The sequence below is a fragment of the Solanum tuberosum genome, unplaced genomic scaffold, assembly GCF_000226075.1.
Source record: "Solanum tuberosum cultivar DM 1-3 516 R44 unplaced genomic scaffold, SolTub_3.0 scf00354, whole genome shotgun sequence".
NCBI lineage: Eukaryota > Viridiplantae > Streptophyta > Magnoliopsida > Solanales > Solanaceae > Solanum > Solanum tuberosum.
The window spans coordinates 114,189-131,257 of NW_006239278.1; the positions used below are offsets into that span (position 1 = coordinate 114,189).

The following is a 17,069-nucleotide window of genomic DNA, read 5'->3' on the forward strand; positions in this document are numbered from 1 at the left end:
TAATTATCTTAAATATACTATACATACACATATAGCTATGGTTTAACAACTATTATGTACAATAATAAGTTAGTAGAAAGATGTATCAACAAATCATGCAACTTTGTATTTATCTGTCTTGTTTGATGTATTTGTCTTTTCATTGTTTTGTCTGTTTTTAGTTACTTGTGTCTATAAGCTAAAAATATTTTATTCCTAGCTCTTTTTTTAATACCAAAAATCAAGTACTTATCAATGCCAATAGCTAAAATTGTCTATCCAATAATATCGATATATATATATATATATATATATTAGTTAAGAAATTAAATATTTTATTATGTCTCACATAAGGTAAATATTGATCGCTTTCGTGTTATTACAAATTATAACTATCAACTATGGAAATGGTCAATTCATCTTCATTTATGAGCCTGCAACATGAATTCATGGGTAGATATTGCGCAAAAAAGAATATTTTGGGGTCAGATAGTTATATTTTGTTCTTTGGCTTTTAATATTTGTGTGAAATTGAGTGTTTTGAGTTTTAAGAAAAAAGTTGTGAACTAAAATATCGTGTTAGATTGGATGATAGAGATGGTAAAGATATGATCAAAGTAAGCAAAATTAAAGTCGATGAATTATGGCATGCAAGTGACGACATATATACTAATATCAGTACATGTTATATCCAACTAATTTATTGTATGTTTTAAATTACTCTCTAATCATGTATCGGATCATTATAATTTCAAAACTACAAATAAATAAGTATGTGACATTCAAATCATGATATATATGATTGACATCATTTTTAGTTCAACCCAACTTGACTTCATTTTTAGTTCAACCCAACTATTTTATATATTATATTGCTCACAATTATATCGAATCATCATAATTTCAAAGTTACAACACAAAAGAACAAAATAAATTACACTTTAATTAGAACTAGAACAAGCAAATGATGATAGATCAATATATCTCATCTTCATTTTATCTATTTTGTTAAATTATTCACAAGTCATATCGAATCTAAATGACTTGATATTTATCTTCAATATTCTACTTATTTTGTTATATGCCAAATTAGTATGATGGTATTATTTGTCATTCTACTATCGCGTTAATTTATTAATGCCAGATTAATATAACTTAGTATTATCTTTTTATCTTACTTGATACTATTTATCTTGTTCAATTATTCACAAATCATATCGAAATAAATGGAGGGAGGGGGGACACGAACTAATCAAATGGCGTTCGACATTCATTATATATATATATATATATATATATCATTATTTTAATCATGTAAATAGTAATATTTTCCGTCATAGGTGACTGGCTCGCCGGGGTTGACTAGTTCAACATAATATGTCTCTAATAGACAAAGATATTTATAATGAGATATAGAGCCGGCTTAATTAAATAAATTTAGGATAACTAACAAACATATAGATATATATATATATATATATATTCGAAAGAATCGAACAAAATTTTAGTCTAATTAGATATGTTGATTACTTTCAGTCATAACTATCTTGTGCAGCTGTTTATTTCAAATTATATCATTTTATTTTGATTAAATACTTTAATGAGATTATATATAGAGAGAGAGACTTTATATGTAACAATATTTATTTATTTGACTAATCGGATTTGGAATTTTGACCATTTAAATTTACTTGTTAAAGCTCAAACTCAAGATTTATGATTAGAATGAAGAAATTTCGAGCCACCCCGCCTTTCTACTAACGTAAGTACAACTCATTACTTGAACTAAATTGTCAAAATATATAATTGAAGTAACTAAAAGTCTAAAATTAGTATTGTAATTTAAGTCAATGCCCTAATTGATAGGTTAGATTAGTACTCCCTCTCGTGATAGAAAAGATTTCTTGCTAAAAATAATAATTCTTATTTTAATAATAAAAATACAGTCGATAATATTATCTTAAAATGTATATAATATAAACAAATATTATAAAAAGTGAAGGTGAAGGATATGGGTGTGGGGTTGGTGAGAATGGGGCTATGAGCTAGATGATAGATTAGTCGTTCCTGCATTTTCTGCAATAAATTATCAAAGTATTAGAAAGCGCGAAAACAAAAACTTTATAATATATAAGAAAAGTAATAGGAGTCGTCTCAATAATCGAGGGTCTACTGCCTTATATGTACTTTTGAAGGGAGAAAAAATTGGTTCTAATTATTGCCGCCAAATTAGTTATATTTTTCATGATAAAAGATTATTTGTATCGATCTTTGACTAAATTAAATGAATGCACACATATATATGTGTGTGTGTGTGAGAGAGAGACTTAATAATGATTAAATACATATCAATTTTACATACTAGATTAAATTGTTATACGATTGATATAAATATCAGAAATAAATATTTACATGTCAGTTATTATTATTTTACTATGTTTGAAGCAATTGTATTCAATGTTTTTTGGTTATTTGTTATGGTGACCTCTTTAAGTAAATTATAATCATCACTTTATATCAGAAAAAATTACACTTTCCTTTACATATTTATGATATAATCGCAATTAAGTCATATATGTTCTTATTTTAATTTAAAATAATAGATTAAATTGTTATATTTGATGTAAATTTTAGGGAATAAGTATTTACACCTCACTCATTATTATTTTTACCATGTTTGCAACAATTGTGTTCAATATTTTTTGGTTGTTTGTTTTGGTGACCTTCTTTTAGTAACAAACATTTATCATAACTTTATAGTATCACCATCACTCTATATCAGCAAAAATTGAAGGGTGATAAGTAGGTCGGTTTTCGTCGAAAACAAAATTTTATTGTGTTTTAAAAATATATATTGGTGACCTTCTTTTGTTTTCCGGAATATAATAGAAAAAAATTGTATAACTTATAGAAATCTCATATATGTGGGGGATAATTACACCCTATCCCGAAAATTTTCTCAATTACCAAAATCCTAAATTTGTCATTACTCTAGAATACATTTCTTGGTTGTCCGTTACATTGCAAATGATACATTATTTAATGAGAGAGATGTATTCGAGAGGAGATAGGGATGTATCTGAGAGGATACAAATGTATTTGAGAGGGGATAGAGATGTGTCCGAGAGGGGATAGGGATGTATCCAAAAGGAGATAGAGATATATTCGAGAGGGGATTTTTGTGATTTTTTTAAAGGACAAATTACAGAAAATCACATACTTTTAAGACAAAATTACAATCTATCCCTTAAAAGTTTATAATTACAGAAATCCCTCAAACGGATACAATAATATAAGCGCTGATACATTAATTTGATGAGCGAGATACAATAATATAAGCGCTGATATATACATGCGCGAGATACAATAATATAAGTGCTGATACATTAATCTGGTAAGCTAGATACAATGATATAAGCGTTGATACATTAATCTGATGCGCGAGATACAATAATATAAACGTTGATACACTAATCTGATGCGCGAAAATGAGGGGTTTTGGAGATTTGTAAAACTTATAGGGGATAATGGTAATAAGTAAACTAAAAGGTGGGATTTCTCTAATTTTTCCTTTTTTAAATGGTAGAGAAATTTAGAGATTATGATATCTTAAGCTGTGTATTTATATAATTTTATGGAGAAAAGACATAAAGTCACCATTGAAGTTGTCCCGAATTTTAAAAAAGACACCCTAACTTTGCAACCGTCTTATTACCCCACTAAACAATATTGAACTGATATTATTATATCATTTTTCGATCAGCCCAGATTTTAAGAAACAAGTGTGTTCACACACCAATCATTACATGACACGTGTTATAAATTTAATTAAAAATATTATTTTTTTCATTCTAAGTATTTTCTTTATCTTTTTTTTTTCTTTATTTCTCTCTCTCTCTCCCTCTCTCTTACTTTTTGACTTATTTTAATTTCGAATTCATCTTAAAATCCATTTCATCCCCCCCACCCCCACTTTCAAGTTGATCCATCCCTCCATTTTTCACCTCCCACTCTCACCCCTTCCCCACGTCAAGTTTTTTTTTTCTTTTCTTTTTCTTCTTCATCTCCAATCAAATTCTTTATTTCAATGATTTTTTATATAAAAAAAAAATCATACTATTTTCTAGATTTTATTGAATTATTGATAACAAAACTAATTATTTTTCTAAGAAAATTTAAAATTTTGTAAGGTACCATCAATTACTCATTTTCATATAACTTCAAATTAGAAATGATAATTTTAAAAAGAATCAATGAATTCCCCGAAAATTGAAAGAAACTTGATTGAAATCGGATAAAAAAAACTATATGATACCTCCTAATCATCTTGAAATCTAATGGGTTTATCAAATTGTTCGAAATGTAAGAAAATATTTAGATAAAGTTTTAAAATTAAAGAGAGTAAAACTAATAGTATTAAAAAGGGAAGGTGAAGTTGTGGTAAAAATGATGACATTGAAAGTGAGAAGCTTCAATGGAGATGACAATGAATTTTTGAAGAAGAAAGAAGAAAGAGAAAAAATAATAAGGAAAAAAGTTAAAATGATAATAAAATATATTTTATATCAAATACTTATAAAAATAAATTATATTAGTTATTTTAGGTTGCTCACTCTCTTTGAGATAGTACACACACTCTTAATGTCAGGCGGACAACAAATAGTGTAATAATATTAGTTCAAGATTGTTTAGTGGGGTAATAGAACGCTCGCATAGTTAAGGTGTCTTTTTGAAAATCCGAGACAAGTTCAAGTGTCACTTTATATCTTTTCTCATTTTTTCCCGTAAAGTTTCCAAAATCTAAGCCAACCATATACGTAATTGTTTGGGCTCCATGATCTTATGGGCCTGTAAAAGATCCAAATTCTAGCACCTACAAAAGGGAACCGGCTATATGGGCTTTTAACGCAATTGTATGTAACATGATTTTATCTGACTTTGTGTGCCATGTTTTGTAACAATTAAGGATATTTGACAAATGAACAAAAATCAAATGAGTCGAGGTGTTTGAATGATCTATTTGTAAATTGAAGTATTCAAACTATACAATAGACACGAGTTGAAATGTCTAAAACATAATATGCATAGATAAATATTTTAACTTGACAATAACTAACAATTCACCCTCCAACTTTGAAAATGCACATCTAAACACCTCAACTTATTCACCCGATATCTCGTGGACACTCAATACGGACACAAATCGAAAGTTGGATGATATTATTATTATTTTAAAGAAACAACAAAGAAAAGCAAACAAAACTAACCACATATTTAATCAATCAATTTGTTCACGTTTATTTGAAGAAAAAGAAAGAAGAAAAAAACTGTTTACATTTTCTAGAAATTGTTTAAACTTGTAGCTGTAACTTGCAAGTTGCAACTAACCTATAAGAGTTATTGATTTCTTCATTCATTTGTCCTGGCTCCTGTGAAGTTTCAAGTTCTTCATCAATTTTTATAAGGTAAAAATCAAATTCGTACCTTTTTTGCCTTTGATTTTGTGAGATTTGATTTATATTTACCTTCAGTGATCACTTAATTGCTCAAAGTTTGAAACTTTAAGCTTCTTTTTCATGTATAGCAAATGGGTTATTGACATAGTTCAAGATTCAAGATGGGTTTGTCCTTGATCATTATTCTGAGAAGTAAATAGTTGTATTGTTTCAATTTTTTTAGTTTTTCTGTATACCCACTTGGTAATTAAGTGAAATTTGTGGGCATATGTTTGTATTATGGTGTATATTGGGGGATTAGTAATTGATTGAGGAGATGGAATTTTTAGATGATTTACAGTTTGTGTTAGGTTACTTTTGAGTGAATTTTAGAAGGAAAGATGGATAAGTAAAAGTGGTAGTGGTTTGATTTATTGTACATCATTAGTGAGTTAGTTTATCAGATGGTTACACGACTAGTAATTATTATCTCAGAAAGTTACTTTCTTTGTTGAAGAAAATTGAAATCGAGAAGAAAGGTGACTTTTTGAGATAGTAACTATTAGTTGAGTTACCACATGAGAAATGAACCCCATCATTAGTTATAGGAGCCTGACTGAGTTTAGATCTTCTTCGCTTTTTTTTTTTGTGATCAGGATAAAAGGGAATGCCTAAATTCTGCAGAAGTATTGGGTTATAATTGACATTTTGAATTCACATTGATTTAGTTGTCTGATGAAGCAATGCCTCCTATGTTCAAGTAGCTGTGTGTAATTTGTTCCTTTTTTTCAAATAATGTACTTTATCAATACCTAATGGACTTTTTAGCTCCATAATGAATACGATAAAGTATACTTTTGGAGGACTGTGCTCTCAAATGGGATGCCGTGAGAAGTAATAAGCTAAGCTTAGAATTATATTTTATTTACTTTATAAATCACAAGTGTTGTATGATTACATCTTCTTGGTCTTTGCTGTCAATCTCTTTAGTTGACGAGCTGAAAAATATAAGATTCTACTGATAGTTTGACGTGTGACAGTCGTAATCAGTTACCAGGTCTGATTATTTTGCTTATAGTCTTGATATGTATGGTACTGGTTATTTTCAAAGTTTCATTTCATTCTGATAGTAACCGTTCTATGAATGTCCAGAACCATTAGGTATTTCCCATTATAGTTGGTGGTATTGAATTCTTCTGGGTGTAGAAACTGTTCCTTGCCTCAACATCAGGATTGATGGCCACTTCTGAAGCAGTTCTGCAAGTTTTAGGTGGTTCACTACCTAGTCTTTTTGGATCTGATAATTCTTTTAGGAAATTGGGATCGTCACATACCTCCAGATCCTTCATAAGAATCAGAAAGAAGAGGGGTTCAAAGTGTGTGAATTTTCTTAACTGTTCAAACATATCATACCGTGCTATTAGGGTAGATTGCTTTCAGAGCATCAGACAATCTGTGCATGGAGATATTACTCATTCCTATTTGAGATCTGTGAACTGCAAATGCCAGCAAGCTGACAGTGCGAGTAGTTTTGCATCAGAAAAGGGAAACGGATCATGGATTAGTGACAATGACCAGAGCTTCGATACAGTTCTTGGTAATACACCAAGTGTAATGCAGTTTGAGACAGTAAGAGAGCTTAAAGTAGGAGAGGAGGACTTTCAATCCAATGGGAGTTTACGTCCAAATGTCTCAGCGGAAGATACCTTGAATAGAATAGCTGGAAACTCCATTGAAGATGAAGCATGGGAACTACTACGAGAGTCTATGGTTTATTATTGTGGTAGCCCTGTAGGAACAATTGCTGCTAAGGACCCAACTAGTTCCACCGCCGATGTTCTAAACTATGATCAAGTCTTTATCCGTGACTTTATACCTTCTGGTATTGCTTTCCTTCTGAAGGGAGAATATGAGATTGTTCGCAACTTCATCCTTCACACTCTTCAGCTGCAGGTAAGATGCTATTAACTTGCACTAGTTACTGATGTTTTCTTTCAAACAGTCATACAATTCTTGATTGCAGTTTTCCTGCTTGTATCTCATCATTTAGTTTCTAATCTCATTCGGCAACCTTGCTATGTATGTTCCTCCACAGCTGTGTGATTAAAGATGGTTGCAGGAATAACTTTTTGTGATATGGTACTGCTTCTTATTATTTCAGTTAGGGATGGATTCCTGGGGAAATTTCATGTTTATCACTGGATATGTAAGCTAGGATGAAACATTTGTTTGACTAATCTTCTAGAATTAATGGTTGGATACTGATATTTCCTCTTAAAGATTCAGCTTGCTGAGATAATTGTAATGTGGGTATACACCTATTATGTTTTATGTCTGCAAACAGTTAGATCACTGTTTTTCAAATATATTCTGTTATACATCCCTCTCAGCATTCCGATGGTTTTGCTTTTCTATTTGAGGTAAAATAACAATCTTCTGTGGCTCTGCCTACTCTCCTTTTACACGGTTCTCGAAGCAGAGGAAGAGGAGTGGGCATCAGCTATTTATCCTGCATGGCACAAGTGCTGGTTACCTTTAAATTCTGTAGTAAATGATTGAGAACTGTGGGCTCAACCTACTAAGTTGTTCTTAATTTCAATAAAAGATGTTCCATAGGTTGTAAACCTGAACATTCTCTATATACTCCATTAATCTGGTTAGCACTTTATACAGTATAAAAATTCTCTTAATGGAAGTGGTTTATCGTACAGCTAAGCTTAGATCAAATGAAGTGTTTCTAAATTCAGAGTAATCTGTATGATCAAATATATTGTTCAGATGTCAGGGAAAAAATATATGGAATGATAACTGATATGACATTATTCTGCAGAGTTGGGAGAAAACTATGGATTGTCATAGTCCTGGTCAAGGGCTGATGCCTGCTAGTTTCAAGGTCCGTACAGTCCCATTGGATGGTGATGACTCTGCAACAGAAGAAGTACTGGATCCAGACTTTGGAGAGGCAGCAATTGGCCGAGTTGCCCCAGTTGATTCTGGTAGGAAAAAGGATCTCTCTCTCAAAAAAACAAATAATAAGTTTGTTTATTTTTGTTTCTTCACCTTATCATTATTGTGCTTACAGAGATCTCTATATACTGTAACTGTTAATCCCAGGACTATGGTGGATTATTTTGTTACGTGCATATGGGAAGTCCTCTGGTGATCTCTCGGTTCAAGAGAGAATTGATGTTCAGACTGGAATAAAAATGATACTAAGACTATGTCTTGCTGATGGCTTTGATATGTTTCCAACATTGTTGGTGACTGATGGTTCGTGCATGATAGATCGCCGTATGGGAATTCATGGTCACCCTTTGGAGATTCAGGTTTGATTTCAATCACTGTAATAAAAAAGCTGTTATACCTGACAGGTTGGTGTTTAGATGGGATTAAAAAATAGTTGAATCAATTGTGGCTGGTTTAGTCCTTCACTAGATTTGAGAATATTGCTCAGTTCGCAAATCCTTGAAGATTCTCCATCTTAGAGTAATTTCAATTTTTTGTTCTTTTGCACTGTGCTACTGAGATTTTCTCCTGTTAAATATATATATGAAGCTTCTCGCAAAGGGGACTTGTGTGGGACCTGAACAGAATGAAGATTGTTTTTTCCTTCTATTTCCTTAGTAGAGAAGTAAACAAATGTAGGGATATTAAACTGATTATATTCCAGAAGATACTTGTGCTGTTGTTTATTTAATTCGAGATCTGAGATCTAATCAAGACGTTTTCAGTTGATTATTTTCAATGGGGTTTCGGGAACTTAGTGGACTTCACTGATTTAATAGATGCTGGGGCTGGGAAAAAACGATTTACAGCTTTAATTCATCTGAAATAGGAAGTCCATATCCAGAGGTATGCGTCTTAAAAGTCATTAATGTTTAAATATTACATTAGAGAATACAAGGTCCATAAGTTCAAATTTTGTCTTAAAAGAGTGTAGTGCCTTCATTTTCATGGAAGACTGTTATGATGCAATCCATGAGTGATCATCATGTCAATCAAATTCAAGGATTTTCCTTGAAGTGCAACTGTGGTTGAATGATAGATTAGGGCATTAAAGAGTATGTAGATCTTTTGTGTATTATTCTTACCCTTCTTCCTTTTCAGAATCATTTTTGTGGGTTCATTTCTTCTGTATCTCTCAACTCGTGTGTGCTGATCTTCTATGCAGTTAGAGCTATTTGTTCTTTATCTGAAAACTTAATGAACTGTTGTTTTTGTTCTTTGTTAGATCCACCTTGGCTTTAGGTTATCTCATGTTTCTCCTTAAGAATGCACATTTTAATTTGTTGCAGGCACTGTTTCATTCAGCACTGCTTTGTGCTCGAGAAATGCTTACACCAGAGGATGGATCAGCTGACCTTATCCGAGCATTAAATAATCGTCTTGTTGCCTTATCATTTCATATTAGGGAATACTATTGGATTGATATGAAAAAGCTAAATGAGATTTACCGGTACCAGACGGAGGAGTACTCCTATGATGCAGTTAACAAGTTCAATATTTATCCAGATCAGATTTCTCCTTGGCTGGTGGACTGGATGCCAAGTAAAGGAGGATACTTGATTGGAAATTTGCAACCTGCTCACATGGATTTTCGATTCTTTTCTCTAGGAAACTTGTGGTCTATAGTCTGCAGTCTTACAACAGATGATCAATCACATGCTATATTGGATCTTATTGAGGCCAAGTGGACAGATCTGGTAGCTGATATGCCTTTTAAAATATGCTACCCTGCTCTTGAGGGTCAGGAGTGGAAGATAATTACAGGATGTGATCCCAAGAACACGTAATTTTCTACCTCGGTTACTTTAAAAAGTTTACTTTGTCTTCTATTGAATCTTAATAATAGCTGGTCCATTATCTTCTTGTTTCTAATGCAGGCCTTGGTCCTACCATAATGGAGGTGCCTGGCCAACTTTACTCTGGCAGGTAACATTTATCTGTCGGTCTTGAATTAGGAATTTGGTGCTTGTATCCGTCTTATCTTTGGTTGGGAGATTAGACCTTCCCGACCTGATATATTGTCGCAGTGCATGCCGTTGCTCACATTAACATATTGTTACAACTTACATCTCTGTTTTGTGTTATGTCTCATTAGTTAATCGGCAATCGTGTTACAAAGAATGACTTGAATTGCAGTGCATTTTTAGTCTAATTTTTATCTCATGCATCTCGTCATTCATACAATTTCTTTTATCGTGTTAGCATCTAATGAAGTTGCACAAGTTTGTTTCTTTAAGATAGAGAAAGGTAGCGCAGAAAGTTTTGAACTAATCTCACTGGTGATATATAATACTGTTCGTGTATGTAGTATTGTCAAAGGTTTGCTCGTCTTTGTGTTCCATAATTGAATTAGTTCCCCTAAGATACTATTATAGAATCAACTGTGAGGAATTCAAAGTTGACGTGTTGTCTCTTGAAACTTTTGTAGCTGGCTGTTGCTAGTATTAAGATGAATAGACCTGAGATTGCTGCAAAAGCTGTTGAAGTTGCAGAAAAGCGCATATCACGAGACAAGTGGCCAGAATATTACGACACCAAAAAGGCAAGGTTCATAGGGAAACAAGCGCGCCTTTACCAAACTTGGTCAATAGCTGGATACCTTGTCGCCAAACTCCTCCTTGCCAATCCAAGTGCAGCTAAGATTCTCATTTCCCAAGAAGACTCCGAGCTTCTCAACGCCTTCTCTTGTGCTATCAGTTCTAATCCCAGGAGAAAAAAGCGCGGTCCAAAAAGTCCCCAGAAGACCTACATAGTCTGAGATCACACACAACCCCACAAATGATTGGATGTACAGTTGTTGATTGACTTATGACTATTCATTGAGCCAGTTAAAGTGTATGATAACTACATATAATTGTTTTGCCTGGTGTTCACAAGCTGGAATTCTATTTAACATTTCAGCTTATAATATAATGTTCTTCTGTAAACTATTCACTTATTGCAGTCAATATTAAGAAGCTTTCAACCTCAGCGTCGTCGTCGATGCTTGAATATGAAATGGTTCATTATGAATTTTCTCTTACAGATCTCCATATGGAAGTGCCTAAAATTGTTTTTGCATAAATTTTGCTGTTGTTCTACAGGGAGAAGCCAGTCTGGAAGAGGCCTTATTTTATAGATTTGGACATTTTCTGCAAATTCCTATGTAATATTGTAATACATAAGTTATTCATTTAACACTCTACTTTTGCTGAATCTTCTGAGAAAAAAGTATTAATATGAAAAACAATATTGTTGTATATATCATGCTACAGAGCTCGGAAGCAACCACTAATGCTTGTTTTAAGGTAGACTGTCTACATCACACCGCTTGGTGTTTATAACAACCTAAGCAATTATAAAGTGAGAAATGTCACTTAAATAAAAGTTTAATGAAGATAAACATCTCATATATTTTTTTTGGTGTATACCATAGCGGGAGCTAGGGGGCGTAAATCGTAATCTAAACCCTTTGACAAAAAGTTATACTGTATAAATAAAAGTCAAACCTTTTTTTTTTTATATATATATACAAAATAGATATTGAACCAACATTTTTTATATTTTAAATCTCTCTGTAAATTTTTTGGCTCCTTCACTAATATATACATCATGTATAAATTTTTTTCCCTTTTCCCAAAAGAACCCTACAGCCTATAGGATGTCATTATATTCCCAAAGAACAATATAGGTAAATTGTTTTTAATATATGTAGCTTTCAAATATCTGTAGCCTAGATGGCTCAAAATGTACAACAATTAAACCATAGTTAATACGCCACCAAATATGTACCAGAAAATTAACCTATACATAATACCTAATATCACAAAACTATTAAATTATAGCATACACTTAATTCTTTTCAGTCCGTTACAAAAAAAAATGTCTAATTCCTTTTTTAGCAGTTCTTCAATTCCAACTTTCCACATAACATGTTTAAGATCACAGGATTAAAAAACATTTCAGTATATTTGACATAGCTTTAATTTAAGACCATAAAATTCAAAAATCTTCTTTACTTTCTTAAACTCTGCTCCAAGTCAAAATAGGGGCAAAAAAATTGACGAAGAAAGTATTATACATAAAATTGCATGTTTTTTTTAAAAATGGGCTGATCTTTAATTTTTGCTCTTCAAATAAGCTGGTCTTTAGATTCGAACATAACTTGTAGGATATTATAATACAAAAATATAAACTAAGACTCGCGATAAAAATGACTGTTACAAGAACATAAATTAAAGACCAGCACAAAATAAGGACAAAAGGACAAATGATATAAGGTAGTTATATCATTCTGTCTTGGGCCATAAATGGGCCCTTACTCATTTCAACCCGCCGGCAATATGACCCACAAACCATTTTGCCGGCCCAAAGATCTACACTTCTTTGATCCTTCTAACTACCATTCAAAACAAAACAATTTTTTTTTTCATTATAACTCACCAAAACAAAATTTCCATCAATCTTATTTACCTTCAATCTCCAACATTTTCTCTCAAAAAAACCATGTTAACATCACCGGTCCACGATGACACGACCATCTCCTCAGCGTCTGCAACTGTCAGCTCGACCACGTTAGAGGTAGGAGAAGGAGAAGGAGAAGTTCGTGTTAGCGTGGACATGGAGGTGGAAACAAACATGTTCAATGTACATACCTCATTTTCATCCTCTACCAAGCCCCATGCAACGTGTAGAGATCCATGCTGGAACGTCATGCAATCAGAAGTCTCGAGTTTGAGCCTGGACGATTTTTGCTTCATTAGGAAACTTGGGAGTGGTGACATTGGTTCTGTGTATCTTGTTGAGTTGAAGGGTAATAATAAAGGGTGTTTGTTTGCAGCTAAAGTGATGGATAAAGAGGAATTGGTTAGTAGGAGTAAAGAAGGTAGAGCAGGGACAGAAAGGGAAATATTGGAAATGTTGGATCATCCTTTTTTGCCTACACTTTACACTACTTTGGATACTGATAAATGGTCTCTTTTGTTGACTGAGTTTTGTCCTGGTGGTGATCTTCATGTTCTCCGGCAACGGCTGCCGGAAAAAAGATTCGATGAAGCCGCGGTTCGGTTAGTAGTGTACTTCTCCCTCTACCTTTATGTCTTTTCTGTTTAACATCCGTTATCTGAAATCTTATTGTACTAATAAACAACAAAAATATGTCACTAATCCCATTTAACGATAAATTATTTTTAAAAATTACGATAGATCAACGACAACCCCCCCCCTTTATTTCGTCATAGATCAAGTGTTGATGCACGAGTGAGGGTACAAGTTTGACCGAATCTAATAATTGTTGTCCATATTATTAGTTCAGAAATCAATAACTAAAAATCTAGATTCTCAAACTCATAGACTTCAAATTTTGAATCTATCTCGATTGATATGAGTTGTCAACCTCTCATGCATGCGCAAACAATTAACATACAATAGGAAAGAGAGTTGACCGGGAGTCTTGTGGATGAGCTATCGGTCAATGTCTCACACACGCGTTGTATATTCTTTTATTAAAAGTTTGTCTGCTGTTGAAGCTCGAACCCTAGAACTTTGATTTAGGTTTGAAGGATTTCTATCTATTCCCATCAGTACACTCATTTGATAGTACATCTACAATTAATTATTCCAACTATATTTTATAATTAAATATGTCGTATTGATGATTGATGTAGTGATCAATGTGATTATTTGTACAGTTTGTCAATGGGCCCACATTGCTATGATATATTTAATATTATAACATGGTATTTTTAATGTGTCCTACCATAATTAATTATGTGCTTTCAATTATTAGTTGAAACTTCTTGATCATGACCAAAAAAATTGAATTAATGTAACATGTGAGTTTGTCTATTTGATTTAACAGGTTTTACACATCAGAAGTTGTGGTTGCTTTAGAGTATCTACATATGATGGGAATAATTTATCGTGATTTAAAGCCAGAAAATGTGTTAGTAAGATCAGATGGTCATATTATGTTAACTGATTTTGATCTTTCACTAAAATGTGATGATTTAGTAATGCCTCAACTTGTTCATGATGAGGGTACTAGTCCAAATTACATACATTATAATAATTCAAATGATCATAATTCGCCTTCGTATAATTCATCGTCACCGTGCATCTTGCCTAATTGTATCGTGCCACAGTACGTCTCGTGTTGGTACTCTAAGCACATGAGAAGACGAAGAAGAAGAAGAGGAAGAGGAGGAACGAGTACTGAGAGACCCTTGAGGTTGATAGCTGAGCCGATTGAGGCTCGGTCGATGTCGTTTGTCGGGACCCACGAGTACTTGGCCCCGGAGATCGTGTCGGGGGAAGGACATGGTAATGCGGTGGATTGGTGGACGCTAGGGATTTTCATGTACGAGTTGCTTTATGGTGTGACACCTTTTAGAGGACTTGATAATGAGTTCACCCTATCGAACATTGTGGCTCGAGCCTTTGAGTTCCCTAAAGAGCCATTGGTCCCAAACATGGCTAAGGACTTGATCACTCAACTTTTGGTCAAGGACCCCACCATGAGAATGGGGTCCATGATGGGGGCCACAACAATAAAACAACATCCTTTCTTTGATGGTGTGAATTGGGCACTATTAAGATGTACTACCCCACCTCATATTCCAACAAATTTCAATAGTACTAGAGACTTTGTCTCAGCTTATGATGATGATTATGTAGATTATTATTAATTTTGAGTATTGATGATAGTCATTTTTATACTATCAGGTTAAGTTTACGTACAATAACATGTAACTATTTGTACTAAATTTGATATGGTAGTTTGAATGATATAATCAGAGGATAGTTATAGTACGGAAAAGGTGAGTTAATTCTTGCAATGATTGTATGTTGGGAGGTAATAGGATCCTACTTAAGTTTAAATACGTTGTTGAAATTTTGAATATAGTTCGGGAGGGTACTTGTGTCTTATTTCCCCTAAACAATTTAATTTATTTTTGTATGCAACTAATGATTCTTCAAATCATATTTATATTTGATAATTAAAATATGGTAAAATTAAGTAAGTATATTAAAATATTTTCCCTTTTAACTCGAAATTTCAAATTTCACTAATTTTATTGAGTGCATATCTTTTTTAAGTATTTGATAAATATATTTTTTTAGTTATATTTTTATTCAGGCTACTTTCCATATATAATAAGTAAGATTTTTTTTGGTATGTAACTAATGTTCCTTCAAATTAAATTTATATTTGATAATTAGGTAAGTATATTAAAATATTTCCCTTTTTAACTCTTAATTTCAAATTTCACTAATTTTATTTAGTGCATATCTTTTTTAAGTATTTGATAAATATATTTTTTTAGTTATATTTTTATTCAGGCTACTCTCCATATATAATAAGTAAGATTTTTTTTGGTATGTAACTAGTGTTTCTTAAAATTAAATTTATATTTGATAATTAGGTAAGCATATTAAAATATTTCCCTTTTTAACTCTTAATTTCAAATTTCACTAATTTTAATGAGTGCATATCATTTTTAAATATTTGATAAATTTATTTTTATAGTTATATTTTTATTCATGCTACTTTCCATATGTAACATGGTAAGAAATTTAATTTACTTCTATTGGGGAAGAATTTATGTGTATAAATATCACGGTGATCCATTCTTTTATAAGTACCATTTCTTGAAATTAATTAGTTCATCAATAAAGCTTATTTTATTCTAGTAATGGAGGGTAAGAAGACTGCCGGACGTCAAAAAATTCCCATGGAAAAAATAGAAAACAAAGTTGCTCGATACAGCTCATTTTCAAAACGTCGATTGAATTTATACAAATTGGCCGGTGAGCTCGTTCAACAGCATGATGTTGACATAGGAATAGTTCTTTCTTCTCCAACGAATAAGCCTTATTCATTTTTCCATCCAACTGCTGAAGCAGTTGCTTAGCGTTTTTTGAATCCAATTATAGAATTAAGTGACACTACAAAACTTGTTGTGACAAATGTTCGAAACAATGTGAATGAAACCGAATATAAACTAGCAGAGTTTAAAATTAGAGAAGATGTTGCAAGCAAGGAAACAATTGCACTTGACCAAGCCAAAGAGATGAGAGAAATTGGTTGGTGGGAGGATATTGAAAAACTCAAAATTGATGAGTTAACTCAGTTTGAAGCTTGGCTAAATGTTGCTGATTATAATATGAAAGATCGTTTGCAACAATTGGAAAATGAAGTTGCATCTAATGCTTCATAAATAGATTCATCTCTACATTAATTTTTGAAATATTATTATTTGTTCTGCTTTTGTTCTTTTATTTATTTTATTTTATAATTTTATATTGATATGCTAGCTATTTAATGTACTCTACAATGATATATTATGAAATGTTATTTCCATTAATATCAATATATTTTTTACTTGTTTGATCACTTATTTTCTTATGTTTTGTTATATAAGTACTTTCTTAATTTGTTGTGTTTTTGCACTTTTTTTGTGATATAAAAACAAGAAAGTTATATGTTTTAATTCTTACAATCACTCATGGATAATTTTCTTTTACATGTATTTAATACTTAAAATATATAAATAAAAATAATAATTAAACATTAGACTTTTCAAGAATATATGGTCAAACATGTAAGAGAAAAAAATATATATTTGTCCTTCCCACCCAACAACCGCGCCATCCTCAACCCCACCCCCC

At 32.1% G+C, this 17,069-nt stretch overlaps 3 protein-coding genes across 3 annotated transcripts; all 3 read left to right on the forward strand.

The window, feature by feature from the left end:
- The first annotated feature begins 5,272 nt into the window (after window positions 1-5,272).
- LOC102597157 (neutral/alkaline invertase 3, chloroplastic-like) lies at window positions 5,273-11,390 on the forward strand. The gene is made up of 7 exons (XM_006361383.2): window positions 5,273-5,444; window positions 6,567-7,367; window positions 8,245-8,410; window positions 8,529-8,740; window positions 9,710-10,203; window positions 10,298-10,346; window positions 10,849-11,390. Exons 2-7 carry the CDS (start codon window positions 6,651-6,653, stop codon window positions 11,176-11,178), a joined length of 1,968 nt encoding a protein of 655 aa, XP_006361445.1. The 5' UTR covers window positions 5,273-5,444; window positions 6,567-6,650; the 3' UTR covers window positions 11,179-11,390.
- A 1,457-nt stretch (window positions 11,391-12,847) lies between these two features.
- On the forward strand, window positions 12,848-15,266 carry LOC102586112 (serine/threonine-protein kinase D6PKL2-like). Its single transcript, XM_006361432.2, has 2 exons — window positions 12,848-13,465; window positions 14,260-15,266. The coding sequence occupies exons 1-2, from the start codon at window positions 12,906-12,908 to the stop codon at window positions 15,083-15,085; spliced, it is 1,386 nt and encodes a 461-aa protein (XP_006361494.1). The 5' UTR covers window positions 12,848-12,905; the 3' UTR covers window positions 15,086-15,266.
- An 827-nt stretch (window positions 15,267-16,093) lies between these two features.
- On the forward strand, window positions 16,094-16,618 carry LOC102586440 (agamous-like MADS-box protein AGL97). The gene is made up of 2 exons (XM_006361433.1): window positions 16,094-16,208; window positions 16,335-16,618. Exons 1-2 carry the CDS (start codon window positions 16,094-16,096, stop codon window positions 16,616-16,618), a joined length of 399 nt encoding a protein of 132 aa, XP_006361495.1.
- The last annotated feature ends 451 nt before the right edge of the window (window positions 16,619-17,069 follow it).

Bases quoted from the DNA above. Each gene is read 5' to 3' on its own strand.
- LOC102597157 (XM_006361383.2), top strand. From the start codon at position 6,651: ATGGCCACTTCTGAAGCAGTTCTGCAAGTTTTAGGTGGTTCACTACCT. The intron at 7,368-8,244 runs GTAAGATGCTAT...ATTATTCTGCAG, and splicing joins TTCACACTCTTCAGCTGCAG to AGTTGGGAGAAAACTATGGA. The intron at 10,347-10,848 runs GTAACATTTATC...AAACTTTTGTAG, and splicing joins GGCCAACTTTACTCTGGCAG to CTGGCTGTTGCTAGTATTAA.
- LOC102586112 (XM_006361432.2), top strand. From the start codon at position 12,906: ATGTTAACATCACCGGTCCACGATGACACGACCATCTCCTCAGCGTCT. The intron at 13,466-14,259 runs GTTAGTAGTGTA...TTGATTTAACAG, and splicing joins TTCGATGAAGCCGCGGTTCG to GTTTTACACATCAGAAGTTG.
- LOC102586440 (XM_006361433.1), top strand. From the start codon at position 16,094: ATGGAGGGTAAGAAGACTGCCGGACGTCAAAAAATTCCCATGGAAAAA. The intron at 16,209-16,334 runs GTGAGCTCGTTC...ATCCAATTATAG, and splicing joins GAATTTATACAAATTGGCCG to AATTAAGTGACACTACAAAA.